This window comes from Jatropha curcas, chromosome 8 (genome assembly GCF_041381405.1).
Source record: "Jatropha curcas cultivar XTBG-Jc1 chromosome 8, XTBG_Jcur_1.0, whole genome shotgun sequence".
Taxonomy (NCBI): Eukaryota; Viridiplantae; Streptophyta; class Magnoliopsida; order Malpighiales; family Euphorbiaceae; genus Jatropha; species Jatropha curcas.
In genome coordinates this window covers 2,889,293-2,916,818 of record NC_143158.1, presented here as the reverse complement: position 1 = coordinate 2,916,818, position 27,526 = coordinate 2,889,293, and the positions used below count along the sequence as shown (strand labels likewise).

Below are 27,526 nucleotides of genomic sequence, written 5' to 3'. Positions count from 1 at the left end.
ACACGATGAAGCAAAAAAAAAAGTACATGCATGGAGATTCGACTCAACAATGTGCTGAGCATGAACATGAAATCATTTCTTAACAAACCAACTTAGAAATGCATCATCAAATTTAAGTATACACCATACTTTAAAATAATATCTATTCTCCTAATATAATTTTGACTCTCTAAATAAGCGATAAGATTAATTAGACCTTATCAAATTTATGAAGTTTAAATTAATTTAAATAATAAAATTATAAAGTTATTTAAAACCTTATAATATTCTATGCATAATTTAAATTTTTAATCTAATTGAACTCATTATCTACACAAGGCTATATATGATCTAACAGGTAAATTTCATTGTCTTTCCATTTCTAATTTTAGTTGTAATCCGTAAAACTTTTAATAGGTATTTTATTTTTATAATATTATTACTTTAATCTATGGTATTTTAGCTATCTTTTGATTTTTACTTCTATTTATAAATTCAATTTATAAATTTTAATTTTGATGGATATCTTAAATTTATCATTTCAATTATTGACAATGATATGATATCATTGTTTCCGTATAATTATACATTTAATTAATATTTTTTATAATTTTGACGAGTATTTTTAAATTTAAATACTTAATTGAGAGTTGGAGTGATACATAAACAATCATTATTAAATTAAATATAGTATTTAAAAATATTAAAAAATTTAATTTAAAATAATAACTACCCCTTAATAAATTAAACTCAAAAGCTATCCATCTCACCGACCCACACGCACTCGCACGAGTCAAAAGCTGTGCCCGGTACAGACCTGAAACATCGTAACGCAACGCATTGTCTCTTTGACATTATTTTATTATTCTTAAAAATAAATTAAAGGCAATTGAGAAAAATATCTGGAAACAGATAAACATATGCGCAGAAACATCTTTCCGTTTCTTTCCCCATCCAGGATCAGGATAAGCCCTTCTTTTATTCTCTCTCTCTCTCTCTCTCTTATTTATTTATTTATTATCTCTGTCGAATTTATTAAATTCAGCCGTCTAATCCATCCAATATACACCATTGTATATAGTATTACCAGTGGCGTGAACCCATGTGCCTTTCCTTTGTCTTGGCTAATACTTATCAACTCTGCCATTCTACTTCATTTGTCTTTAATCGTTATGTCGATTGATTTTGAGAGGAGTTCAGGGGTTTCAATCCAGCGTTCTGGGTTTATTCACCGGATGTCGCCGTTTGTGGGGATGTGTAACGGAGATCGTGGGTTTCCGACGGTGGAGAGAAGAAGGGAGGAGGATTTGGAAGATTCTAGTAGCTCTTCTTCGATCGGGAGGAATAGTGACGCGTCGAGTGGGGAAGTGACCGGCGATGATTGCGAGGAATCTGAGGTTCAGAGCTCGTTTAAAGGACCATTAGATACCATGGATGCTTTAGAGGAGGTTTTGCCTGTCAAGTAAGTATCTCTTTTTAGCTGTTAACTATGATGGGTCTGTGGCTTTCATTGAATCTTGATGGGGTTTGAGTTTTATGTGGGTTAAGTTTTCTAAAAATTAATTTTCTTGTTGATTTTAAAACAATCCAAATTGGGAAGTCCTGCAATAACTGATTTTCTTAACCCCTAATCATGAATTGATGTGAGGCCTGTAAAATGACAAAATGGCCAACAGGCTAGGGTTTGGATGGCCTGCTATTTGCTAATGTATGGTAATTGTAAATTGTGATAGGAAAGGTTAAGTTGGAATTGAAAAGGAGAAAAATCAAAGTATCTGTTGGGTAAATTGGGTGATAGTGCAAGAGGTACATAAATAGGGATGTATTCTTCAGTATTTACTGTAGTTCTGAACCAGTAGTCACATAGTAATACTAATGGCAGCTTAAAACTTGTTTTATGTGAAGAGAAAATTGTAATTGACTTATTGTAGGTAGTGTATGGTTGTATATCAGTTCAAAATCAATGTTATTTAGCTTATGAGTAGTATATAGCTAAAGAACTATATACAATGTGAAAGTTTGCTTATCAGTGGGAGCCCTTTCTGTACGTGTGATTGTTATCCTGCAGTTACAGAAGCTGATATTTTGAAGCATATTTAACATCTATCATATAGAAACTGATTGGGCATAGGAGTTTTCAATAGGATTAGAGATATATGTATGTTGGTAGTCAACATCTTCTACCCTGCTATTGCCTTAGCTCTAAAATATTTTGCTTATTATTGCCTTTCTTGAATGTTTCAGGAGAGGCATATCAAAGTTCTATAATGGCAAGTCGAAGTCGTTCACCAGTCTAGCAGATGCGTCTTCTGCTTCCTCTGTTAAAGATTTCGCAAAACCAGAAAATACCTATAGCAGGAAGCGCAAGAACCTTTTAGCTCGAAATAACTTTTTGGATAAGAAATGCAATCAAACCACCAAAGATAATGCAAGTGGAAAGAAACCAGCAAACTTCAATCGAAGTACAGCGGCTCTTGGGACCAACTGTTATAAAAGCAACGAAAAAAGGGGGGATTCCTATACAACTTCATCATCACCTTCTTCTGGTCTTCCACCTCTGCATCCGCATGGAAAAACTTCACTTGGCAATGGATCTTGTTTGCCGCCTGCTCATTGGAACTCTCATTGGCGATCTTTCTCCCTTTCCGATTTACAGTCTGCTGCTGCTGCCAGCAACTTTTGATAACTGATTTGACGTATTCTAATTGAAGATATTGACAACATACGACATTGACATATAACTTCTACTCGACACTGAATCGCCAAGGAAACCATGGTGTTGAAGGCGTATAGCGGCTGTCTACTCTTTCTAAGATGATGAACTGACTGTTTCTCATTTATGTACCATATAGTCACCTAAATGTTTGTTCTCTTTGATCATAATTAGGGAATTTTGTTCTTGCCTTTTGTCTAAATCAGTTTATCATGGGCTGTTTGCATTTTTCTGCATGTTTTCCCTGAATGTATGTCTCTGTTACTACTCAAGATGCCTACTTTGATGAACCTACTCTTCGATCATTTGCCATTTCTTGCTTACGATTCTCCTTATCTGAAAATTTGGGATCAGTCATTGAGTGGGGAATGTTACTGTATTATTCAACGTGTTCGAATTTGTGGAGTGAAATTGGTTTACGAGGAAATTCAGTAAGATGAATGCTATTTTATTTTTATTTTTTTTAAATTATTTTTTTTCCTCTTACAAAATTAAAATATTAATTTTAAATTATTTTGCAGGTATTTTTTTGAATTCTTTTAAAAAATAAAATATTTTTCCTCAAATATTTTTATTACCTGGTGGCTGAACACATGCTATGAGATACGTAAGTACTTTGCAAATAAATCATTGGATTATGAAATAGAGAAAATTGACGATCAAGATCCTCTTTTAGAAAATCATTGAATAATTGCTGTATAGAGATGACAGGATAACTAATAATCCCATTTCATAGAACAATATCCTTCACTCAAAATTGAAAAACAACACAACAAAATTATAGTAATGCAATCAAATCCATGGGTAGGAATAAGGTTACAATAATCTTATTCTAGTTGTGATGTATATACAATACAGTGTCATCAAGATTCAAGAACATGATTTTACTATGTTTTCTCATATAAATTTATTGAGTTTAATATTTATTCATTTATGCAAATGCATATTAATTTGTTTATTGCATAACATATTAATATTTTATTTATAATTTAATATAATCAAAACTGAAAAATATATCATATCTGAAAAAAAAAATTAAATCAAGTGGAAAATAAGGATTTTTAAGCATTCAGAGATATTTGGAAATGTTCTGTCCGTCTCGCCAATCACTATTTTTACTTGGAAGATGAATTAGCGTTGCTGAGTTAAAAATATACCCATTTGATGATAATAGGTCAATTTGTAAATATTTGGTAATATCTGACTAATACCTTTATAAAAGGTGACTTTTTTTTTTTATATACATGACTATTTACAAGATGATTGGTCTGATTTTTACCATTGTGTAAAAATTTATAACGTTTTGTAAAAATTTAGGTATTTTTAAACTAATTATTAAGTATTAAAAACGACATCTTTTTAAAAAATTTAGGTATTTTTATCATCGATCGATCATATTAATTAACTTCATTTAATTAAAGTATCTCATCCGACTTAACAAACTTTTAATATGTTATATGATTGAATTAAAACGGAATTATTTCACTATATGGTAACTGTAAGATTTAACCTTAACCCCAAATTTTTTTTGTTATTATTGTTATTTGATGACATAATTAACATAAATGTGACCCTTTTTTATTTCTTAGTTCCAAATAAAACAGGCTAAGCTACAAACTGAAAGGAAAGGAAAGAAACATATAAGTAGATAAGCTCCTTTGACATTATCGAGAATCTATAGTTAGGTAGTAATTAGTATGCCCTTTAGCCTCATTAGACATTTGTAAGATTTTTTCTGTGACCGATATTGGATGCCCTGAAAGAGGCAAAACTTTGAATAGACCAACTATGGTTGCTATAGAAAGATTACAGAGTCATTAATTGTGCATATACATGCCATAAAAACAATTTATTTCCCTCAAAATCACGAGGGTAACACAACAAAGATCTGATAATGCAACCAAACCCATTGATAGGAATAACATTATGACTCTACCTCAGACCATGCTTGGAACACCTCCATTACTACTTATAAATTGGCTCTGGAGAGTCTCATCTAGTACCTTTGATTGCTCACAAAGAGGCTTCAGGTTTTGTTTTATGTTTCTCTTTTTCTCTCTTTTGGTACTCTTCATTTTGCTTTTAGTATGTGGTAGTTCAATTAGCAATGCCAGTGGGATTCTATGCATCATATGTATTTATTTATTTATGCAGAATATTATTTTTTTCGTGCATAATATAATTTAATATAATTTAGAATTTAAAAATAGTTTACATTTGGAGAAAAAAAATTCAAGTTGGAAATGAAAATCATTTGCAAGATGATGATTTAGCGTTTTTTTAGATGTTAGACCTGGAAGCAAGCATGCATGCACACAGTTATTTTTTCCTTTGGTTTCTTTAAGTCAGACATTAATGTTACTTTGGCAGGGTTTTGATGTTCTATACAAGATATTATTATTACTATTGCTTGATGGCTTCTTCTTCTTCTTCTTCTTCATCAACTTCGTTAGTTTCAACAGAGAAGTTCAAGTTATTCCATTCGATTGATCGAGAACTTTATAGCCTTCTAGTGATCAATCTATGGAGGGACCCTGTAGAGTCTCTGCAAATACTGGCCTTATGGTTATGGATGGAAAGAATTGGTTACAGCAATGTTGTAAAGAAAATCCTTTCTTTACCTTCAATTTTGATAAATGAATTAGCAGATGAAGCAATCATATGCCTCACCTGCATAAACCAAGATCAATTCACTTCCCAAAATAGCGATATCCCTCTAATGCAAAGTTTAATGGAGAAAGAAGTTTCTCTTAAACATTTTCACGAAAACCGGTTTAGTGCAATTCAAGGGGTGGCAAAAATTGTGAATGAAGTGTGCATAAGGGCAGTGCACGATATAATGCAGCAAGCGATTGAAAGAAATGCTACTCAAAAAGTGATGACTGCCCATCAACCTACGGTTGTGGTCGGGGTACCCGAAGAGGAGAGGACAATGTTTGTGACCTTCTCTAAGGGCTACCCTGTGGAAGCATGGGAAGTGAGGGAATTTTTTACTAGGAGATTTGGTGATTGTATCGAGTCCCTTCATATGCAGGAAGTTGAGTCACAGCAGCAATCGTTGTTTGCTCGCATTGTCTTCAACTCACCATCAATCATTCAGGTGATTCTTAGTGGGCTTGACAAAGCAAAATTCAACATTAATGGCAAACATGTTTGGGCTAGAAAATTTGTGCCAAAGCGCCCATAAGATTGGATTTCATATGTTTAATTAGTAGTACCCTGTCATGGAAGAATGAAAAAAATCCTCGAAATTTACAGTAGAATAAGCAAATAGAGTTACATTATTGTGTGGTGCATTACTGCTCCAATTTATCTATCCATGTAATGAAATTGAAAGTAAATTTGGAGATAATGGTTATTAGTGAAATTTTTATTTTCGTTTTGTAAATGTAAATAAATGGAAAATATGTTATTAATTGGGTTTGTCTATATATATATATATATATATATATATATATATATATATAAAGAATACAAATCAATATGATACTCTAAATATAGCAACTAAACCTTTGCCATATCTCTACGATGAGAGTGTGACTTGTAAAACTAATAAAACTAAAATATTAACTTTATTACATTATTTTAGATTTTAAGAATGTTAGTTTAAAACATGATTAAAACCTAATTAATAACAAAATATAATACTAGAATGGCTGATAATAATGTAAAAATCAAAAGTTCAAATTTTGATATTTTCCTTCGACTTTAAAAAAATTAATAAATAAATAAATACTCCATTATACCAAACCATATTCTAAAAGAATCATGCAATTGTAATCTTTTCAAAATATCCTTCTACATTAAAAAAAAAAAAAGAAAAAGAAAAAGAAAAAGAAAAACTGAGGTGCAGTTTGATTTGGGCCATAAACAGCTTAGTGGATCTCGTCAAGGTAATTGGTGGGCCACCAGACTAGTACCATGATCAACCAGATAGGTCCATTTACATGTAAAAATTGAAATCCATAAAAAAAGGATATAACTATAGTTAAATGAGAAATTCAGGGCATTTTAGGAATTTGGTCCTTCGAGCAATTTCCTTACCGTAACCGTATTTGTAGCTCTCTCTGTCTCTCCACTGTCGTCAACCTCTCCGTATATGGGTATGTAATATACTGAAGAATACGCCAATTGACACTCAATATTTTAGCTGCTAAAGGCGAGAGAGGCAGGCACTTCGTTCAATCCAAAGCGTACAAAGAAGCTTTTCGCTATTGTTGCTTGTTCTGATAAAGTTCTTTTGGGATTATTAGAAATATATGGAGAGCACCTGAGTTCAGTATAGCCGACATTTTTGTTGGTCTTTTACTTAGGTTGCTAGAAAGATGGAGTCTTCCTCTAATAGCGAGGAACCCCCTTCTTGGGAAGAGCTTTATAATATCAATTTGATGCCATCGGAGTTGTTTTTCAAGTTTAGGAAGGAAATTCAGGGGCTTCGAGTTGGTGTTAATTTAGAGGTATCTTTCTTTGTCTCTATAGTCTTCATTTGCTCTAGATGCTAGCAGATAGTAATATTTCTTTTTAAATCTTAGCCCATGGTTTCTTTGCGACTGTGATAAATGTGTTAGTGTGGTTACAATTGGACTAAGATGTTGAATTGGCAGAAGCTTGTGCCTAAGTTAGACCAGTTTAGATATTTATGGATTTATTTATTTATTTATTTATTTTCTAAACTAAGATGAGATGAAAGTGTGAGAATAAGTGGGAGTTTTGTTAATTTATGCCCTTGCTTGAATTATGTATTAGATTTTATCTTTGCTTACTTCAAGGTTGAAACATAATATTACTGAGGATCTGTTTTCTTTAGTACCTGTGATTTTTGTGCAGCAGGATAATGGTATGTAATTATGTCTAATATGAAGATTGAATGATTGGTCGAAAATGGCTATGCAACATAATTTGAATTCATTGTCTTAGTTATAGGTCTGGGTTTGGTCCCTTTTTAGTAGGCTATGTGTAGTCGGCATGTTTAGTGTATTTGCCACATTTAGTCATGTTGTATGTGACTTGGATGCTTCACATTGGATTGGAGGAGATGCAATAAAAAGAATATATGGAGCCGAAAGACACTGTTAGGCGCGCAGGCTGGATTATAGCTGAAAAGGGAATCGATTTGGGCTGTGCCTTCTTTTGAAAAAGGAAATATCTAACTACTTCATTGCTTCTATCTGTGCAGTAGATAGGAGTACTTCATTGTTTCACTTGTGAAGCATGATTGCGGATAATGAACACTTGAAAAAAACTGATGTGCCTGTTCTGTTTATGATTTAGGTTGGATAGATAATAAACGCACACCTTTACCATTTAACATGCTCAAGTTGTCTGTTATATTATATGTCTAACAATGTCAAGCTTCTTAATTTCCTGTTCAAATTTTGTTATTATTTATGTGGATAAACATTTGTAAATTGTAAATCATATGCACATCTCATATCCTTTCATCTGAATTTTGATTTTGGTGCTTTTCATTTTGTTTCAGTTCTATAACGCTCCAATCAATGAGTTTCAAGCCAAGCTTGTTTTCAAACCCTTATCCCCTGAACGGCATTGGAAGTTCATATATGAGCCTATACACCAAGATGTGCGCGTCCTTTCCAAGAAGATTCCCATAACCAAATTTCTAAATCTTCAGGTCTGGTCTGATCTGATCCTTGTTTACATTGTATATGGCCTTAATGCAATAATCTTAATAGGACTATGTAATATTTTATTCTTCTTCGGCTAAACATTTCATAGCATGTAATATATTGGTTGTTGAACCTAGTCCCAGATCTATGCAACTCTGTAGTAATGATTAATCATAAGTCTTGAAAATGCAGGTCGGTATAGGCCATAATTTTCAGTTGCATGCTACTGGTTGGAAATGGAAGCTTACTACCTGCTTTGGCGGTGATGGCATATCTCGCATCCGGAACAAGACAACACTTGGGTTGTTCCCTGGAATGGATTTTCGGTTTGGTTGGAGGGCAGATTATGTTCTTCCAGAACTTACAGGGTAAGTTCTTGGATCTTCTAGACATTTGTTATTGAATTATGAGTCATAAGCTTGAGCAATAATTGTTGATGAAGTGCCTGTAGTTTCTTATTTGGTGTTATTTTGATTAATATGTTATGGCTTATATATGAAAAAATGGATTCAACAGAGCTTTGGGTACTGGTGAGCCATTGTTCAACATGAGTACAGGAAAATTACAAGCATCTCTGGATAGAGTGGAGGCTATTGTAACCCATACATCATGACTGGTACCACTTCAAAAGGTAGTATGCCATCTTTGTTAGATATCTTGTTTTTTTTGAACTTTCATATATCATAAATACATTATTTATAATTTCTATTGGCAATAGTGGTCATGCCTCTTCTTTTGCATTCTTCCCTCTCTTGCTTCTTCTATTCCTTATGTTTTCAAGTATCATCTTATTTCATATGTCCTGCTTTTTTGAGAAATTTATCATTTTGTTTTGCGGTTTCTAAGTTGTTCAATTTATCTAAAGTTCTCGTAAACTCTTCCAACGTACTTCGGATGGTGATAATATCAAACAATTTCTGGGTTCATTGTTTTTTAAAAAAATTCACAACATTCTACTTTTAACTTACCAAAAATTTGTATTCCACGGGATTGGCTGGAGAAATATATGCAACTGTGAAATGCTATTGTAGCATGACCTGAAAGATGCTGCCCGAGTTCTTCATGAAAGATGGTATCTGAAATCTTCTGGTCAACGCGATCAAATGCCTATTGATTAAAATGTACAATAATGATATTAGAATAGTTCCTTTTGAAGAGTTATGTTCAGTTCTTTTCCCTTTTTTTTTTTTTCATTTTTTCATTTTTTTTTTCTTTTTTTCTTTTTTGTTTTTTTGGAATATGAATACATTTGCGCATGGATTGGGAACTATATAGCCTTGAATCCAGGTTTATTCTTTAATAATAAAAGAAATATTATGCGATCCTCTTCTTATATATGTACAAGGGAAATTTCTGCTTGAAGCCAAGCCAAGGTGGATTGGTTTTATTTTTCGCTCTTCTTTTGTAATGATAAAAGTTATTCCATTAAGTAGTTACTAAATGGGTCATTTTGTCATTTCTGAATCGGCCAAAGTTGTTGGACAATAGAACATGAATTAGCATGTCAAGTGATGTTTTAAGATAGAGCTTCCGTTGATAACCAAGTATGTCCTCGGACTTTATAATTTCTTAATGAAAAATATACATATAAAATAAATATTTTTGAAGTCAAGCTAAAAACTAGCAGCCATGGAAATTTTGAGCTGAAAGAAATCATTGGCGTGTATTACATCGAAAGTGAAAAGAAAAAAAAAGAAGAAGAGTAATGCATGGGTTTTAAATTCAGAAGAAATTGAAAAAGGGTTTAGAGCGGTGAAGAAGAAATGATGCGGCATTGGAGGTAGAAAGTAAAGTGGGTCTGCCTCTGTAATTTTCTAGCCGTTATACAATAAACTTCAAAAAGCTCTAACGGCCAAATCCCACCTACAATATAAATTTTCAAAATCCTTCGCTATCTTCAAAAGAAATTCTACCGTCAAACTCCGAAATGGCTTCCTCTAAGCTAAGAAGCTCATGCTCTTTCCCAAATCTTCTCCTCTCATGCTTAAATTTTACTCTCTTTATCCTCGCCTCAGCCTCTGTTGCTCCTATAATTCTCCTAAAAATGCCACCAACTTCATTAGGTTTTGCATTCCTTATGGTTTCTTGCATTTCTCTTCTCTCCTCTTTCGTCGGCTTCTATTCACAGCTAACTCACTTATGTTTCATAACACATATTTCACTGCTCTTTGCTTCTTTAATTGGACAAATACTAAGTATACTGGCCTTGTTCACGAGAGAAAGATCAAGTCTTTTAATGCTCAAGTCCCCAAGAGACCCTAAAGAAGCAAAGCTGTTAGTGAGATTGGAATGTGGGGTTTTAATGGCAATGCTTATAATGCAAATGGTGGTTTTAGCTTTAACCTGTGCTGTTCATAACTGCTGGGTTAGAGATTATGCAGATTTGGAGGCAGAAAGAGAGGCCACAGCTAAAAAGAGGAGTAGAAGGATTGCAAGAGTGCAAGAAGAATCATTGGCAAATGCTGCTAAAATTGCCGAGATTAAAGCCAAGGAGTTTGATGACAAAATGAAGAGCAAATATGGGATGTGGGTGAAAAATGATTTTGAAGGATAAACCCTAATTTAATTTTTAGGTCAAATAATCTTTCTATTTGCTTTGTTGGCTTTTAACTTTTTTATTTTTGGTCACCATTGTGGTGGCCACTGTACTGTATTTTCCAGTCAAAATTCATTAATATTATCATCTGCTGTGTTCTATAATCAGATGAGTTGGCTGCTAAAAAGATCCACATGTTAATGTTGAGTCCCTCACAAGTGACAATTAGATCCACAGCACAACACTTATAACCGCTGCTGGTTTTTGTTTCTCCTACCATATTTCTGTGTGTGGTCCAAACTCAGTCGTCTACACACTAAGCAAAAGACAAAAACCTTTTAAACCAATAATTTTTCTTTCTTATTAAAAAGATTGACTTAGTGTTATAAATAAATGAATTTCAAAATATTAAGTGAAAATTTAAATTAATCCGTTCATTGATGTTACGTTTGGTTGCCGCTATAATTTCCATCCCAATAATTTCATCCCTCGTTTCCGGAAAATACATTAACGTGCACTTCAAATTTAATTTATTAACTATTTAATCTTTTATCCAAAACTTAATATGAATAACGCATATGTCAATAAATTTTAGCTCAACAATGAGAGTTGAGAATGTGAAGAAGGATAAAAAAAAAAAACAGATATAAATGCTTAAATGCTTTTTGTTTTCCTTAAATAGAAAATAAAATCTCCGTAATCTAAAAATCCAACAAGTTAATGCAAGATTAATTGTGTGTGGCTTGTCCTCATTTCTCTCTTTTTAACTTATCCCGTAGAAAGGGTTACTTTGCTTACCTAAGAAATTACTCTCACTGTATCCAATTCTTCCCTTTCTCCTCTTATCTCACACAATTAGAAAAAGCATATTTATTAATAAGTGAGAAAGAGAGAGAGAGAGAGAGAGAGAGAGGAGAAAGAGAAACAGTATCTAATCCATGGCAGAATCAGTAACAAACAACTGGGTTTGTGTCTTATCCACTCCATCATCTGGCCCACCACCAGACAGGTAAGCAGTTGTTACCTATAACTGCTGTATCCAATAACACCTGCCTATTTCCTTTTTCTTCTTCTAATCCCATAAAACTTCAACTGTTTGGCAAATTTCTGATGGCAAATTTCTGACCAAAATTTATTGTAAGATAATACAAAGATTAAACCTTTTTAACTAAAACAATCAATCTGGAGTGGGGAGATTAAAGCTCCCCTCTAATGTCGACTATTTCCATTCACAGACCTGAGTTCTTGAGCTTCACAAATGATGGGTTTAGAAATCATCACAAACGCCACAAGATCGCTGCTTCTTTCACAATGTAAGTATGTAAAGTATTTACCTTTACCTTTCTTTCTTTCTTTGTTCAATTAAGAGGGACATCGGATTGTTTGATTTTTATATTTTTGTTTATTTGGGGAACCCAAATTTATAGGACCATGGATTCTAGGTCTTCTCAAACCAGGAAGAAGGAAGAGCTATCAATACAGGCTCCAGCTACATCTATTCCTCAAGCTGAGACCTCGAGACTATCTGATCTGCGATTTGACCGTCTTCAAATACCAGAAAAAGAATTGATACATGAAGACAAGTTCGAATTTGGGCAATTTGTGGCTCGAGACGCTATAATTGATGAAGAATTCTGGGTAGGCTATAGTTTTAGGTTTTCCTTTAATGAAAGTTTATATAGGTGATGTGGTTTTTGCTGTTTTCGTTTGGGTTTTTTTGGAAATATGCTATTTTTTATTTTATTGGGGTTCTTTCATGTTTTGTTCTTTTCCTCCAAATATCCCTTTGCACGCCAAAAAAAAAAAAATCCTTTCTGTTTTTACCTCTTATCTTGTCTTCTCCTTCTTATTTTCCTGGAATAATTTTATCTTGATGTAGACTGCAGCTTGGTTGAGAGCAGAAAGTCACTGGGAAGATCGAATAAATGACAGGTGTGTGATTTGTCTGAAGCAAACTAGAATTTCCTTGTATACAATGAGTTAATGCATAAAGCAGTCCAAATTGTTGACATGCAATCCTTGTGTTTCTGCATTATGTACTGTATATTTATCACTGTGAAAAAAAAAAAGGTAGAAAGGAGATTAGTAAAACCAGATTCCTGTAATGGAATAATTTTAAACTGACTGCCACTATATTACTCCTGGATTTTATTCAATTCAGTCCTGGTATAGGTACTCCTAGATTTATACCAGATTAAGATTTCGCGTTACTAATGCATGAGCTCTCTAGAAGATATATTTCTGGTGACCCTATTGCCAGGGCCTCGGATGGGTCAATAGTTTGTTAATGCATGAGTAGAAGAGGTGGATATTACTGATTCTAGCTATCGCTGATTAACACAGATATGTTGATAACCACAAAAGGAAATTTGCAGAGCAGGTAGGAGTGGATAACATTTGTTTTTCTTTTCAAATGTTTGATTCTAATCTATTTTTGTCATGATTTTCATAGTAGTTTTTCATATTGTGCAGGAGTTCCATGCCATAAAAAGGCGACGAACAGCTCAACATGGACAAAAATGTAGATGCATCGTCACGGTATGATTTTTTACAATTGATTATGATAGCTATTTATGCTGGAAAGTTAAGAAGAAAGAGTGAACAAGTTAAATTATTTCAAACAAAATGAATCCTTTTCATCACCAAAAGTTGATTTAATTGAAGATGTTCTCAGTTTCTCTTCAGTTCAATGAAAAATAGCAGATTATACTACCATTTGGATCTTTCAGGTAAGAAAAGAAGACAAAAATGTAAAACGAACTGTGCTGAAAAGTGTAGTTGGAACTCTTGATTTGAGTATCCGGTGCTTGTTGCAGGGAGAGAGTTTTCCAGGGGTATGTGATGTTTTTCTAATCTTGAGGTGTTGATCTTTCAGTTCATTAGATGTGATCGAATGTTTTTGTTAAATAGCAATGAGATGGTTTCTCTCACAGGAGCGAGTGAAAGTTCCTGTCTTCCGTACCTTCTGCAGGAGGGGTCCAAATACATATGGCTATGTTGCGAACTTGTGTGTTGCCAAATCAGCACGTCGCCAAGGGATTGCAAGCAACATGTTGCATTTTGCTGTTGAATCGGTTAAATCTGACGGTAGATTCATATGAACCAGTGCAATATAGTGTAAATTGGTACTCAGATTTCCCTTCTAACTCCATCTTTGTGTCACAGGTGTAGAACACCTGTTTGTGCATGTGCATAGAGACAATAGCCCTGCACAGGATCTGTATCAAAAGATGGGCTTTAAGGTAACCCCATTGTAGTTACTTATTTGAGTTTGTGATTTTTGATTGACAAGCTGAGCTCATATAGAATCTGATGCATTCTTTATCAGATTGTTGAAGCAGCAAGCTCTCAGTTACTGGAAGAGAAGACTTACCTACTTTGTTGCAGGGTATAAAATCTGTCTAATACAAATTCAATGTGGAAAATACAGAAAGCATCATATACCAGAAGCGTAGAACACTTCGAAATACATAGGGGTGGTTGAAAATTTGAACTGTGATAAGCACAACAATTATCTATACTGCTAATTGTAAACCTTGCTGTAATTATTGTTCTAATATGAATGTATCATGAAATTCTTGTTCGTAGTCTCCCGGTGTAAATGGCTTGATTCGAAGGGATTTACTTAAGATTGCTGACCTGATATAAAAAATCTTACTATAATTTCAAAAAAAAAAAAAAAAAAAAAAAAAAAAAAAAAAAAAAAAAACACATTCTTTAAACCGGAAATTTGCGAGTTTAAAAAAAAATAACAAAACTAGAAATTCTCAACAAGTTCCAATATTTTTATCCATAATTTTGGTAGCTTTGCGCTCGAAATAATCCTCCTTGATAATGCTAAAACGTTGCAGCTGCCCATTTTGAATGTTGAGAAGCTTAACGTTGTAGCAACTAGCAAGCAACCTTCACCTGCAAACGGGTTCCATCTTGGGCTCAGGCTCAAACCCGAACCCGATTTCCGAAGTCTTCCAATGCCCAAATTGCCAAAAAAAAAAAAAAAAAAAATAGTGATCGTATCAGCAGCTTTGCCAGCCATATCCCAGTCTGTTAGTCCTTTGATTCGTAGGTTTATGTAATTTTGTCAATGGGGGACAATTATCATTTCGAATTGTTTCTATTTATATATATTTTTATTTTCAATTAATTTTGAGAATTCATATCAAATCCTATCATCCGATTCAATTCACGATTCTTTTAGAATATTTGATTTAACAACTACGTTCCTAGGCAGTAGGGATTACCAACAGTTTTGTATGGGCTGCATTAAATACTTGAGATTGAAAGAGAAACACAGGGTATTATAATATATAAATAATAACGTATTTGGCTTGTAGAAAACCATTCTAACTTGTTAGAGAGTTACATCTGGTAAACCAACTTCCATAGTCCATGCCAGTTCTACATAGAAGGTACCCAGGAATATCGCAGTGGAAATTCTTGTGAATCAGGAACCTTGATATGTTCCAACACTGGAGACATCTTCAGACCAATGATTTGTACATGTTGATTCGAGTGGCCGTCTAGGAGCACTTCTGTGACCTGCAAAGAAAGCACCAACTTAAAGGTCAATAAAATTTCAGAAATGTAATGGCAGCTTATAAAAAAGACACATAAATAAGGTTTATGTGGCTTAATATTATAAGGAATATCACCTGACCACATCCGAAGAGTTTAAGGACCCTCAATGATGAACAACTATCCACAATCAAACCCACAGCTTCATCTGTCAAGTTCCGGCACCAAGATAAATCCAAACTTAGCAAGTTTCTTGAACGTCTAGCAAGGGACAAGGCTGTATTGTTTCCAACCTAGAATTAAGTCAAAGATGCCCATATCAGGAAATATATCATTATTCAAGAATTAATTCCCCTAGATTTGCTCCAAGTTCCCAACAGACCCTTCAAACAAGCTCAAAACTTTAAACCGAGACCAATTAATAGCGTGACAGCAAAAAATGAGAATTATGCAAGAACAGCAATTATGCAGAACAAAAGGGTGAGTGCATATTCAAACTGACCAATGTAATTTGACACCAAAATCACATGAAGGAAACTCTTAAAGTAATCCCTGAATGAAAACTTTCTGCCTTGGAGAGAGGTGGGAGGGGGCAGTTACCTTCTTGACATTGTTCAGTGAAAGATCTTTTAAAACCTCCCCAGAGGTTTCCACGAAAGCAGCAATAGCTTCATCGCTGTCACAAAAGGATTAAAACATTATATAAATAATGTAGTGAGCACCCAACATAAGGGCATTATTAGCACAAAAAAGATACTATGAACTTTGACATGGCCAAAACAGACGAAAAGACTAGCATGCTTGATATTCCATGATAGAATATGTACCTAACTTAAAATCCTTCCTATTCAGCAGCACTAGGTTCTACAATGTTTATATTCAGCAAAGCAAAGAAGAAAATTTCATAAGAGAAAGAATTCCTTCAACACAGCCAAAAAAAGCATTATTATGAAGAAATAAACTTATCCTCAATAGTTAACAATTTGGCAAGGTGTAGCAACAAAAAGTGAGTATAAACTCAGGAAACCTCCCTTCTGCAGACTAAAAAGAAATTATGAAATCTTCTCCTTGTATCGGCAAACACTTTAAGGGGGAGCAAAATGCAACAGAACGATAATTTTAGCCAAGCAATATCAAAATAAATAGAAATGAGAACAGGCGTGTTAAAGCAGGAGTAACTTCAACATCACTAGCATGATCCATTATTAACAACCCCCCTCTGAGAAACTGCTCCAGCACACCCATGACGAAAAAGTATACCAAAAAGAGAAGGAAAAAAAAATAATTAGCGGCAGTCAACAGCCAATCAAGGTTACTTCAGTACAAGGTGTCTATAATCGAATGTGTATGCTTCTTTTTGGCATGCAAAGCAAGCTTATAAGGTACTAAAAGAGAAACCTAAACACTCACTAATCCATACTCATGCACACAAACAGAAGTAAAAGCATACATCTGCAGAAAATAGAAATGCATTGCAGATAAGTAATAACAAAACACTATGTGTTTACCTGAATGCATTGCGGCAGAGTTTTAATGTTTGAATTTCTTGGCAACCATTTGCAAGATATCCCAAAGAAAAATCTGTTAATTTCCTCAAGTTAACAAGGTTTAGTGCACATAACCCAGGACAAGTTTCAGCAATAACTTTAATGGAAGAATCAGTCAATTTCCTGCATCAAATTATTAACACCAAGCACAATCATCCATAAAGGCCAAGCAAATTTAACAAACATCAGAAATAGAAATTTCCAAAGAAGCTTACACGCAATCCGACAAAACAAGCTCCTTCATATTATGACCACGAGCAGCAAGAAATTCCCTGACAAAATCATCACAAATAGTTTGATTTCCAGCCAGTGATAATACTTGCAGATGTTCTAGCTTCTTCAATGTTGGCAAAAGAAGCATAGGATCCAGGCTTTGGCAATCATCAATGTACAATTCCTGCAGAACTGATCCCAACGAATCCGCTAAAGTGACTATGCCAGTGGAAGTAAGAAGGGAGCATTGACTGAGATTTATGGATCTTAATGCAGGAGCAGAAGAAACAATTGAACTCAGTCCTATATCTGAAAGCCGACAGGCACCAGCTAGGGATAAAGAAATTAGTGCAGGCAAGCTTCTTGATGACCTTGCTAAGGTAGCAGGTAAAATATAATCTGGCATGCAACGACCACATTGGTCAAGTTGTAAAACCTGATTGCAGAAAACAACGATTTAATGAAATCAGATTATATGCAATTTCCAGACACTGAAAGAAAAAGCAATAATCCATTCTCCATATGCGAAGAAATTAACATCTAAATTATTTCAAAAAAAATAAAATATAGATTATTCACAAACAACAACAACAATTCCTTTCTAGATTGACCACATTAGAAATCCTAGGGCTTTATGCAGAGCTAAAACATTGTAATAATAATCAGAACTTCATTTCAGATATTATATGAGAACTGAAGCTTTCATATAAATACCGTTAAATTGTTGGTGTCACAGCCCTCAAAACTTTTCAGAAAATTTTCTTCTGTCAGCCATGAACAATCCTTAACACGTATCTCTGTAGGGGATCCATGGACAAGAAGGTCCAAAAAATGACTATTCATTCTCTTACTATCACAGAGCAGTTGGCAAAGTCTGTGCCTCAAAGCATCTGGGACATGCTCAAGTGAACTAACTGCATCACAATTATTGACAATTATTCTCATGCATAGTTCTTGCAATGAAGGAATGGATGCTTTCGAGCATTTGGAGCCTTTACTACTTCTAGGAATCCATGTAATTGGCACAGATTTTGCTTTTTCTAAAGTAGATGGACCCTGCCGTGAGTTAGCCTTACTTTCTCTATCCCTAATAATCTTCATAGCAGTAGAGAAAGGACCTGGCCAGTCTTCAATTTCCTGATTCCCTTGCACTGATGGCATTTCTACATCAACCTGTGAAGGCAAATGTTCCTCCTCTTGCTCTTGATTTTCAAAATGAGCAAATCGAGAAGCATTTTGCCTAGCTATATCCCGAAATTGTTCCATTCTTGATACAGTCACCCTTTTGTTTGCCTTCTTAGACTGCCTTCCATTTTCCATAGCCACAGTATCCCCCAAACTATCAACTAAATCCTTAACCATAGATTTCAATTCCAGTGCTTCTTTAACATTTGATACTGAACCATCATCAACCAGCTTTCCTTTCCCTTTCTGCTCTTCACTATATCTCTTCCTTACCATGGAATTACAGCTCTCATAAGTGTCTTGATTGTTCTCCAATTTATTAATTATATTCACCACACCTTGGCCAACATCATACTCCATTTCCTCACCTAATTTGCCCTTTCCTTTCTCTCTAGTCACTTCCTCAGCATTCAAATCTTCGTCTTTACCTTCTCTTCCTTTCTCAGTAACCGGCTTATCACCACTATTATATTCCACTCTTCTCTTAACAACGCGTTTACCAGACCTCAAACTCAGAACTTCCTTAATTTTGCAATCTACATCATCACCTTTCGCTTTACCTTCATTAACGATTTGGTCTTCAACCACTTTATTCTCTTCCATCGATCGAATGCTGGTGGCGCCCTTCCTCTTACGCGAACCATTTTCAACGTAACCATCAGCTGCAACAGATTTGGAAGCCAGACGGAGACTCCGTCTCAGGGTGGATTTACAATCTGAGCCCAATTCGTGATTTTCGAGGTTCGGGGAGAGCGAGGGCGGAGACTGGCTGGACCGGCTCGCGGATGGTTCGTGAATTGGGTTAGGAGTGACAGGCTCCGGTGTGGACTGTTTAGTTAGGTATTTCGGGGTGGGTTCAGTAGGGAGTATTTCACGATTTCTGAGCACAACCATGGCGAGAAGTGAAAACTAGAGCGAAAAAGTGAGAGTGTTAGAAATAGACAAACGATGTTTTCGTTCAGTAGACGGCGGAGGAAATAGACCGGCGGTGGACTTGTGCCGCACTGTGGGGCGACAAATTAGGGTTTAGTGATTTAGGCATCCCGCGCGACGCTTGGGATTTCCCGCCAAATTCAGTGTTTGGAAGAGAAGAATAATGATCCGGATCCGGTTCTGGCCTGGCCCAATGTCGCATAAGCCTAGAGTTGCGTTGAAACAGTGATAAATGTAAAATTTGACTTGATGCATTTGATTTTTGCGAAAAAATTTTATTTCACGCTAAATTTTCTTTTCACTAATTGAATATTTCAAAATTACATCTATAATTAAATATTTAACTTATAAGTAAAATTTGTTTAAAATTATAATTTATTTATGATAATTCAAGCGCATATCGTATTTAGCATTACGTTAGATACGTTACACACGTGAGAGGGACGATTCCAAAAAAAAAAAAACGTGAGAGGGATATTACCGTATCTTTATTATTCTTTAATAAAAAAAAAAAAAAAAGAAAGAATTATAAGATCATCAACGGCGTTTCATTCTTTAATCTTTACGCAGGCCACCGTTTATTCGCCGCGTAACGTCGGCATGCTTCTTTATTTCCTTTTCAGCTAATTGTAACCCAAATGACTTTAAAATCCTGGCCGAACTCCGACGGAAGGCAAGATGCTGGAATGAAACGCGAGAACTGAAGGGTTGTTTTGTCTTTCCACTTTAGTCAACTTTGGTGGGCAGCAAATGGGGGAGGGAGAGGGACCCTCAGTGCATCGCAGTTTGCACCAATGATTTTTAGGCAGCTTCTTAGCATTTACAGATACAGGAATCTTTTTAAACATTGGCATGTAAAGGCGAATGTGATAGGGGTTTCATCTTATATGGAAAATAATTTGTTATATTACTATTTATTTATTTATTCCTAGAAAAATATTTAACCATTATTTGTATTACTAATTCAATATCTTACATATTACATGTGTATGCTGAGTTTTATAACTAACTTAAAAAAATTATAATATAGTAGCATCTTGCTAGGGCGGAACATTTGGTTCAACCCAATTAAATTGAACCGTCCTAACTGAAAAAAAAAAATCAAATTTTAAGAACACGTAAACCAAACTAAACTAAATAAATATACAGAATCAAATTAATTGGATTGAAATAAAACAAACTCGAATAATCAAAGTTATAAATTTTACCTTTCTATTTGGCTGAAATCTAGTTAAATCAACCAAAATCGTATTGTTTGAATTTAGTTGTAGAGTGACTTGTATTTTAAAATGATAATCGTATTGTTTTGATTATTTTAGTCAGTCAACTTTCTCATTCTTAAAAAAAAAAAAAAAAAAACAAAATCACTAATAAGTCTCTAAATTTAATAATTTTAGCTAACCAAATTGAATCGATTTTATTGAAAAAATCAAACCACATTGAATTAAATAGATGAATTTAATTCAATTATTTAGTCCAAACCAAGATTTGGTCATCCTTGCATTGCATATAACTAAATGTTGATGTCTCACTTCCAATCACATGTATTGTCCTTTTCAAAGGTTGATTTCTCACTTTCTTGTCACATGTGATGTATAGATCATAACGTCCAAGAATAAGAAGACGCGTTTTCAATTTATAAATCAGGTTCTCTTGTTGTGTTACCCATAATTTACTGCTCAAGCAACCATTTGTATTAATGTAGCCGTAGAACTTTTTTTTTTTTCCTTATTTCATACACAACATACATAAATAACTTATTTACTTACTAAATTCGTATTATCGAAGAACTCCATATAAATAGAAAGATTAATGAATCGAGAAACTCTACATGAATAGAAAAATTAATCAAATCAGACCTTGTTAACCTTTTTTTTATGATTTTTTCAAATTAATTTAATTTTCGAGTTCATTGCTTCCTGTCTCCGTAGATTATCAAACTTTTTTTTTTTTTACGCTATATTATTACTGTTTTATTGCATGGTTTAAAAAGTCATTGTTTTGGTCAATTTTGTACTCCTACTATTTTCCTTTTGACACATGGGAGACTGTCTCTCTGTGTGCTATATTGATGGGATTTTCTTTTTTTAGTTGAAAAGAATTGCAATCTTTCAAATTCAAGCAATTATGTAAATTGCCTTTTGAAGGAACAGTTTTTAAATTAATTAATGTGTTGGATTTTTCATTAATGAGATTTAAACCTTTTCAAAATGCAATATCACTTTTTATTACTGTAGTAAATAGAACTAAATTTCCATTGGAAATTGAAATAGATAGATAGAGAAATAATTTTTTTATTATTAATTAACTATATTTGTTAATTAAGACATGATTTTGTTTCAATCACCACATTTTTAATCTCTCTTCAGAAATAAACTTTTGCAGCATCAATTATTATTGTAAAAAGTTGTTAAGCTTTGATTTGTTTTTTCTTTGGCAAAAGGTTAAAGCTTTGATCTTTCAACGGACAGCGAATGCTCTTTTTTTCAAACAACAATTGACAGACACCATTAGACTTCTTTTCATACTAGATTTTTACCATCTTTATCTGGTATTTTATGAAAAATAGGTTAACAGCTTTTTTATGCAAATAATTTTGGTAATAAAAATAACATTAACCCATTGAATAATTTATTTTTCTCCATAGATTAGCAATAGTAATGGCATTATTCTTTATGAGTAAAATAATAATTTTTTTAAGGAAAAATAACAAAATTTTAGATCTAAGTATCTAACTCACTTCAGAATTGTGAGCCAGACAGAGAGAGCGCTTTACAGGAGTATCTCTGCAACAAAGCTTGAAGATTTCTTTTCCAGACAGAAAAAGATAAAAGAAGGAAAGAGAAGCAAAACAGCTACAAGACTGGGTAATTATTCAGATAAAAATTTTATCTTTCTCGTTCGTTAATGGCAACTTAATAAGAATCAGTTATTGCTGCCTGTTGATAAGGCAAATCAGTAAATCACACTGGCATTACCTATTTCAAAAATTATTCATTTTCATGGGTCATCACCACAACCATAATAGTACTGATGGCGTTTCTCAGAGAGTTAATAGCCCTCGTTTCTCGGGCTCTATGACTCGCCGGGCTCACTCGTTTAAGCGTAGTAACACTTCCTCGTCCACTTCCCCCCGCAACAATAATGGCAATACCCATAATACCCAAATCTGTAGTACCAATACTACCACTAGCAGCAGTAATAGTCACGAAATTGATTTACAAGTTAATTCGCCTAGATCTGAATCTGTTGAGGTTTTTGAAAGGCAAACTCACCAGTATGTCACACAGAGAGTTCATGGTGGAGTCGTCAAGAGCTTGTTGAATAAAAAGGGAGGTTTTGGATCTGCTGTGGCGGAGTTGGGGTTGAGAGAGAAGAAGAAGTTGGGGCATTTGATGTTCTTTGTGTTTTGTGGCGTGTGTTTGTTTCTGGGTGTTCTCAAGATTTGTGCCAATGGATGGTTTGGATCTGCCCTTGACAGAGCTACCTTTGATCAGGTTAGTTCATATGTCCCCTTTTCGGTTGCATACATTTGTACAGTAGATACTTTTTGAGTGATGGAGTTTCTATCACAGATCATTTGTTAAATGCCTTTGTTGATGAATTTCCGGTACAAATTGCCATTTGGATGGTAGTTTTCACCATTTTAGAGTAGTTGCGCGTATTTGGACGAGGAAATTGTTTTTAGCTAATGTCAGAGCATGAGCAACTTGAGGACTATATTTACAGGATATCGTTCTGCCATATGATTTCCATAGTATAAGATAATGCCCGTAGTATAGAAGCATTAAATAGCTTTTATCATTTTTTACTGACAAGAAAAAATGAAACTTAAGTTGTCCAAATATCGTTTGAAATCATATTCTAAATCCAACTTCTGGGCATCTAATACTAAATTAGTATATGGCCTATGAAGGTCATCTGTAGAAAATTCCAATTTCTTTATCTATCGTATTCATATACCTGCAAAGTGGATTTCTTGTGCCTGGGAACAATATAAACTGCACTTCAATATGATGAATATATACATTAATAAATAATAAGAATCACTTGCTGCATGATGTAGAATAGATGGAGATGCATGTTCTCCAGACATTTCATTCTTACTATCTGATATAAATTTGGTTATACCGATGACAAATGAACATATCTATTTTCTCTGTGGATGTGTTTCTTGCTCTGGTAGTCTAACTTGTCTTTCAATAGTTTGAGTTTATTTGTGCAGCTTTATGCACTTGCATGTTATTCATTCTGCTAGTTGTGCATTTTATATCACCTAAACTATTTTGCATTTGAAATTAGGATTTACTTGATTCCACAACTCAAATGCATGACATTTCTCGAAGTTCTCAAGACTCTAGTGCTTATGGGTATGGCAAGGGAGAGGTTGATACAGAGCGACGCCTGGCGATGGTAAAATCAGGCATTGTTGGTGAAGTAAGTTGCCGAATTTCATCTAAAGTATTTTATTACATAGTGAAAATCAGATTATTTTATCAAAAGACAAGAAAGCAGAAGATCTAAATTTGTCTTATCTCAGAATCAGCAGAAAACTAAACCTTGTGAAAAATTGTGTAAAATATTTCATTGCGTCGTTTCTGAAATTCATTTTGTTCAGTTCTCAGGTATCTGGTCCAAACCCAACAGTGAGAATTTCACTCAGTGTATTGGCCAGTCAAAGAGCCAGAAAAGTATGGAACTTAATCAGTTACATGTATTATGATCTCCTCTCTCAATCTCTCTCTATGCACATGTTGTATTATGATTTCCTCAAATTCCTCATTCTTTTCTTGACAGAGCTGGATCCAAAGACAAACGGTTACATTCTTATAAATGCAAATGGTGGCTTAAATCAGATGAGATTTGGGGTCTGGTCATTTTGTGCTTTAGATAGTTTCTTTTGGCTGATTTTACATTTCATAACACAAATGGTCTGATGTGTCAAAAATTCTAGTTTGCAGATCTGTGATATGGTTGCTGTCACTAAGATTATGAAGGCGACGCTTGTTCTCCCGTCTCTCGATCATACCTCCTACTGGGCTGATGAAAGGTTATTTTGTTTTTCAAACTCACGAGTTTTAGATTTATTAGAAACAGAAATATAAATAAGAAAAATATATATTAGAAAAAAAAAATGAAATAAACATAATTTTGTAACAAAATTATAAACATAATTTCAATCTTATGTAACAAAATTGGGACTTCTTAACAATTAGGGGCAGAATTTTGTAGCATTATGGATGATTTGCTTGAGTTTAAAATTTCTAGATTTTTAGTCGTCCATATCAATAGAAAACCATGAGACTCAAAAAACTTTTTTTTTTTGGGGGGGTTGTTTGGTGGTGTGTCTTATGAAGTCTCCACTTACCATTTATAAAAACTCGGTAATAAGAGACCTTATAGACTTTCAGGGAGGCCAGATCCTGTCTGCTGTCTAAGTGGCTCCACAACTGCTTTAGCATAGGAATAACTTTCAACAATGATTTTGGCATTTTTCCTTCTAGGCTGACTACTGTTGATCTGATTTGGCTGTAGAATATTTTAGTCGCTTATGATAGAAATGAATATGATGACTGATCCGAAGTATGTTCTTATGCTTAGAAGAGTATACTAACAGTAAGAGCAGTGACCTTTTTAGATCCACGTGAGCATATTATTGTTATGGAAGAGTATAATTTTTTCATGTTCTTCTCAATCCGAATATGACTTGTAATATGAGTTACTACTAGACTAAATTATATTGTTATGGAAAACCCTAACAGTGAAGGGGGTTTCACTCTGGTACTTTGGGCACCTTTTATCCAGTGCTTGAACTGCATAAGCATGCTGTAAATTTTTCAGATGATCTACGAGCTAATCTATTTCATTTATTGCAGTGGCTTTAAGGATCTCTTCAATTGGCAACATTTTATTGAAACATTGAAGAATGATATACACATTGTGGAGGCATTACCACCTGCCTATGCTGCAATTGAGCCTTTTATGAAAACACCTATATCTTGGTCTAAGGTTGGTGTATAATTAATTAACTCTTATTCCTTTTATTTTCTGTGGAGAAGCAGTACAGTGTTGACTAGTCCATAAGGATTTCATGATTACTGTTACCTTCTCAAAGACTGCTAACTATCTGTTTGACCTGTGTTTTATTTGTTCAGGTTAGTTATTATAAAACTGAAGTCCTGCCATTGTTGAAGCAGCACAAAGTTATGTACTTTACTCACACTGATTCTCGGCTTGCCAACAATGATATCCGAGAATCCATACAAAAGCTGAGATGCCGTGTTAATTACAGAGCATTAAGATATTCTGAACCAATAGAAGAGCTGGGAAATGTCTTGGTGTCCAGAATGAGAGAAAGTGGAAGCCCTTATCTTGCTCTTCATTTGAGGCAAGTTCTCATCATTAAATCTCTTCCTAAAAATAAGATGAGTTGTTTTCTTATAGCTATAAAACATGTTTACTTTCTCATGAATGCTATTTTACCACCCCTTTCTGAAGAATTAAGGGAAAAAAAATCTGTTCTCTGGATTAGTTCTAAGGTTTGGCAAAATTATGCATGGCTATCACGGGGAACAACTGCGCTTTTATGTCCTTTGCTCTTATAGTATCAGAAATATTTTACATTGCAATGGAAACTTGTTCAAGTTATCCTATTTTCATTTCCAATTCATATCATTAATTGGTGCTCTATCTCTCTGACTATAGGTATGAGAAGGATATGCTTGCATTTACTGGCTGCAGTCATAATTTGACGGCAGAAGAAAATGAAGAGCTACGTAACATGCGGTATGAAGTCAGCCATTGGAAGGAGAAAGAAATAAATGGAACAGAAAGAAGATTGCTTGGTAGTTGCCCATTGACGCCTAGGGAGACTTCTCTTTTGCTTAAAGGGCTGGGTTTTCCATCCAGTACCAGGATTTACTTAGTTGCTGGTGAAGCTTATGGGAAAGGAAGCATGCAATATCTTCTGGATGACTTCCCTAACATATTCTCACATTCCACTCTCTCTACAGAAGACGAGCTTAATCCTTTCAAGAATCATCAAAACATGTTGGCTGGTTTAGACTATGTCGTTGCACTTCAGAGCGATGTATTTGTATATACGTATGATGGAAATATGGCAAAGGCAGTTCAAGGTCATAGGCGATTTGAGGACTTTAAGAAGACTATCAATCCAGACAAGTAATGTCAACCTTTTGCCTGACTCAGTGGTCATTGATTTTTTTCTCCATTAACTTTCTGCTTGTTATTTCATCATTCACAAAAATAATAATAATAATTATAATTATTGCTGTTACTGATTATTGCAGGGTGAATTTTGTGAAACTTGTGGATGAGTTGGATGAAGGAAAAATATCTTGGGAGACATTCAGTTCTGAAGTGAAAGAACTTCACAAAGATCGAATCGGAGCTCCATATCAAAGGGAGCCCGGAGAGTTTCCAAAGCTGGAGGAAAGTTTTTATGCAAATCCCCTTCCAGGATGTATTTGTGAAAGAACACCTGAAAAGTAGAGTATATAGGCAAGTATTGAAATATTTGATGGTGTGAGCTCAACTGCTTGCGAAAAATTGCATGCTACCATTTTTCCACACACTATCATGGAAAGTGGAAATCTTAAACATTTGCAACCAAGTGAGAATTGTTTTACTGTTTGAAGAAGTTCCTGATTTCAGGGAGAAAAATCTCAGGGAGGACAGCCAATTCAACAAGGTCATTCTTGCAACATAGTATATACTGGTGATCGCGGACAGGTTTATACACCATTCTTATAGTGTTACAACTGAAAATGGACACATGAAAATGTTCTTTGTACTTGACTACACTTGAACACTTTAGGGATTTTTGGTGGGTAAAAACAAAGATTGGGAGGTGCTTCCTCTTCAACTAGGTTTACGATGTTTAACTTACTAATTTGATTAGAATGTTGGATATCAATAATATGAAAATATCATTCCAAAGAAATGTGTTGAGTTGCTTTCGTTACTGTTTTTACAAATGTCATCCTGACCTCTCCCCTCTCCCCTCTATTTATTCCCTTGTATCGGAAAACATAACACAAAGAATCCTCATTATTTATCGTTACAGCATCATCAAAATTCTTTTTGGTGAAGGCTAGAAGCAAAAAATAATATTTCTGCTGGGTTCAGGTGGAGATGCTGCGTTGCTTGTAAGCCTAAAATTATATTGACAGATTGCCATGAGACCTATCCAGTTTGTTGCTTGCTGAAACAGCCACCAATAACAGAGAGTTGAAACTCAATAGCTTGCCGCTTTTGA

General features: G+C 34.3%; 7 protein-coding genes across 11 annotated transcripts; 6 read left to right on the top strand and 1 right to left on the bottom strand.

Moving 5' to 3' along the window:
- Positions 1–873: 873 nt before the first annotated feature.
- Positions 874–2,982, top strand: LOC105637964 (uncharacterized). Its single transcript, XM_012221658.4, has 2 exons — positions 874–1,441; positions 2,224–2,982. Exons 1-2 carry the CDS (start codon positions 900–902, stop codon positions 2,660–2,662), a joined length of 981 nt encoding a protein of 326 aa, XP_012077048.1. The 5' UTR covers positions 874–899; the 3' UTR covers positions 2,663–2,982.
- A 1,563-nt stretch (positions 2,983–4,545) lies between these two features.
- LOC105638353 (uncharacterized) lies at positions 4,546–5,989 on the top strand. The gene is made up of 2 exons (XM_012222145.4): positions 4,546–4,722; positions 5,063–5,989. The coding sequence occupies exons 1-2, from the start codon at positions 4,619–4,621 to the stop codon at positions 5,877–5,879; spliced, it is 921 nt and encodes a 306-aa protein (XP_012077535.2). The 5' UTR covers positions 4,546–4,618; the 3' UTR covers positions 5,880–5,989.
- A 779-nt stretch (positions 5,990–6,768) lies between these two features.
- ORG4 (OBP3-responsive protein 4 (ORG4)) lies at positions 6,769–9,641 on the top strand. 2 transcript variants are annotated; one of them, XM_089724769.1, is made up of 5 exons: positions 6,769–7,149; positions 8,172–8,324; positions 8,512–8,687; positions 8,836–8,950; positions 9,320–9,641. In XM_089724769.1, the coding sequence occupies exons 1-4, from the start codon at positions 7,018–7,020 to the stop codon at positions 8,930–8,932; spliced, it is 558 nt and encodes a 185-aa protein (XP_089580895.1). In that variant the 5' UTR covers positions 6,769–7,017; the 3' UTR covers positions 8,933–8,950; positions 9,320–9,641. The 2 variants fall into 2 exon arrangements, with proteins under 2 accessions (XP_089580895.1, XP_089580894.1); XM_089724768.1 differs by lacking the exon at positions 9,320–9,641 and having other exon boundaries at positions 6,771–7,149; positions 8,836–9,059.
- A 475-nt stretch (positions 9,642–10,116) lies between these two features.
- LOC105637961 (Putative membrane lipoprotein) lies at positions 10,117–11,019 on the top strand. Its single transcript, XM_012221655.4, has one exon. It carries the CDS (start codon positions 10,247–10,249, stop codon positions 10,871–10,873), a length of 627 nt encoding a protein of 208 aa, XP_012077045.1. The 5' UTR covers positions 10,117–10,246; the 3' UTR covers positions 10,874–11,019.
- A 642-nt stretch (positions 11,020–11,661) lies between these two features.
- Positions 11,662–14,442, top strand: LOC105637962 (Acyl-CoA N-acyltransferases (NAT) superfamily protein). Of its 4 annotated transcripts, none has more exons than XM_089724766.1 (10): positions 11,662–11,864; positions 12,091–12,168; positions 12,298–12,493; positions 12,735–12,787; positions 13,199–13,235; positions 13,328–13,393; positions 13,585–13,689; positions 13,789–13,942; positions 14,021–14,097; positions 14,184–14,442. In XM_089724766.1, the coding sequence occupies exons 1-10, from the start codon at positions 11,794–11,796 to the stop codon at positions 14,247–14,249; spliced, it is 903 nt and encodes a 300-aa protein (XP_089580892.1). In that variant the 5' UTR covers positions 11,662–11,793; the 3' UTR covers positions 14,250–14,442. The 4 variants fall into 4 exon arrangements, with proteins under 4 accessions (XP_089580892.1, XP_012077046.1, XP_020536471.1 ...); XM_012221656.4 differs by having other exon boundaries at positions 11,666–11,864; positions 12,283–12,493; XM_020680812.3 differs by having other exon boundaries at positions 11,688–11,864; positions 12,091–12,172; positions 12,283–12,493.
- Positions 14,443–15,132: 690 nt separating this feature from the next.
- Positions 15,133–19,446, bottom strand: LOC105637959 (F-box/LRR protein). Its single transcript, XM_012221653.4, has 6 exons — positions 17,845–19,446; positions 17,133–17,566; positions 16,879–17,040; positions 15,971–16,046; positions 15,508–15,663; positions 15,133–15,394 (listed from the first exon to the last, which is right to left on the bottom strand). The coding sequence occupies exons 1-6, from the start codon at positions 19,207–19,209 to the stop codon at positions 15,254–15,256; spliced, it is 2,334 nt and encodes a 777-aa protein (XP_012077043.1). The 5' UTR covers positions 19,210–19,446; the 3' UTR covers positions 15,133–15,253.
- A 2,443-nt stretch (positions 19,447–21,889) lies between these two features.
- LOC105637958 (O-fucosyltransferase family protein) lies at positions 21,890–27,211 on the top strand. The gene is made up of 9 exons (XM_012221651.4): positions 21,890–22,745; positions 23,551–23,685; positions 23,867–23,939; positions 24,046–24,116; positions 24,210–24,298; positions 25,125–25,257; positions 25,404–25,636; positions 25,954–26,430; positions 26,559–27,211. The coding sequence occupies exons 1-9, from the start codon at positions 22,251–22,253 to the stop codon at positions 26,758–26,760; spliced, it is 1,908 nt and encodes a 635-aa protein (XP_012077041.1). The 5' UTR covers positions 21,890–22,250; the 3' UTR covers positions 26,761–27,211.
- The last annotated feature ends 315 nt before the right edge of the window (positions 27,212–27,526 follow it).

Excerpts from the sequence above, each read along its gene's own strand:
- ORG4 (XM_089724769.1), top strand. The coding sequence starts at position 7,018 with ATGGAGTCTTCCTCTAATAGCGAGGAACCCCCTTCTTGGGAAGAGCTT. Across the intron at positions 8,325-8,511 it reads CCAAATTTCTAAATCTTCAG|GTCGGTATAGGCCATAATTT; the intron begins GTCTGGTCTGAT and ends TTGAAAATGCAG. Across the intron at positions 8,688-8,835 it reads GTTCTTCCAGAACTTACAGG|AGCTTTGGGTACTGGTGAGC; the intron begins GTAAGTTCTTGG and ends TGGATTCAACAG.
- LOC105637964 (XM_012221658.4), top strand. The coding sequence starts at position 900 with ATGCGCAGAAACATCTTTCCGTTTCTTTCCCCATCCAGGATCAGGATA. Across the intron at positions 1,442-2,223 it reads GAGGAGGTTTTGCCTGTCAA|GAGAGGCATATCAAAGTTCT; the intron begins GTAAGTATCTCT and ends TGAATGTTTCAG.
- LOC105637961 (XM_012221655.4), top strand. The coding sequence starts at position 10,247 with ATGGCTTCCTCTAAGCTAAGAAGCTCATGCTCTTTCCCAAATCTTCTC.
- LOC105637959 (XM_012221653.4), bottom strand. The coding sequence starts at position 19,209 with ATGGTTGTGCTCAGAAATCGTGAAATACTCCCTACTGAACCCACCCCG. Across the intron at positions 17,041-17,132 it reads CTTGTTTTGTCGGATTGCGT|GAAATTGACTGATTCTTCCA; the intron begins GTAAGCTTCTTT and ends AATTTGATGCAG. Across the intron at positions 15,664-15,970 it reads CACTGAACAATGTCAAGAAG|GTTGGAAACAATACAGCCTT; the intron begins GTAACTGCCCCC and ends ACTTAATTCTAG.
- LOC105637958 (XM_012221651.4), top strand. The coding sequence starts at position 22,251 with ATGGGTCATCACCACAACCATAATAGTACTGATGGCGTTTCTCAGAGA. Across the intron at positions 24,117-24,209 it reads TAAATCAGATGAGATTTGGG|ATCTGTGATATGGTTGCTGT; the intron begins GTCTGGTCATTT and ends TCTAGTTTGCAG. Across the intron at positions 25,637-25,953 it reads TATCTTGCTCTTCATTTGAG|GTATGAGAAGGATATGCTTG; the intron begins GCAAGTTCTCAT and ends CTCTGACTATAG.
- LOC105638353 (XM_012222145.4), top strand. The coding sequence starts at position 4,619 with ATGACTCTACCTCAGACCATGCTTGGAACACCTCCATTACTACTTATA. Across the intron at positions 4,723-5,062 it reads TGCTCACAAAGAGGCTTCAG|GGTTTTGATGTTCTATACAA; the intron begins GTTTTGTTTTAT and ends TTACTTTGGCAG.
- LOC105637962 (XM_012221656.4), top strand. The coding sequence starts at position 11,794 with ATGGCAGAATCAGTAACAAACAACTGGGTTTGTGTCTTATCCACTCCA. Across the intron at positions 12,169-12,282 it reads ATCGCTGCTTCTTTCACAAT|GACCATGGATTCTAGGTCTT; the intron begins GTAAGTATGTAA and ends CCAAATTTATAG. Across the intron at positions 13,236-13,327 it reads AAAGGAAATTTGCAGAGCAG|GAGTTCCATGCCATAAAAAG; the intron begins GTAGGAGTGGAT and ends CATATTGTGCAG.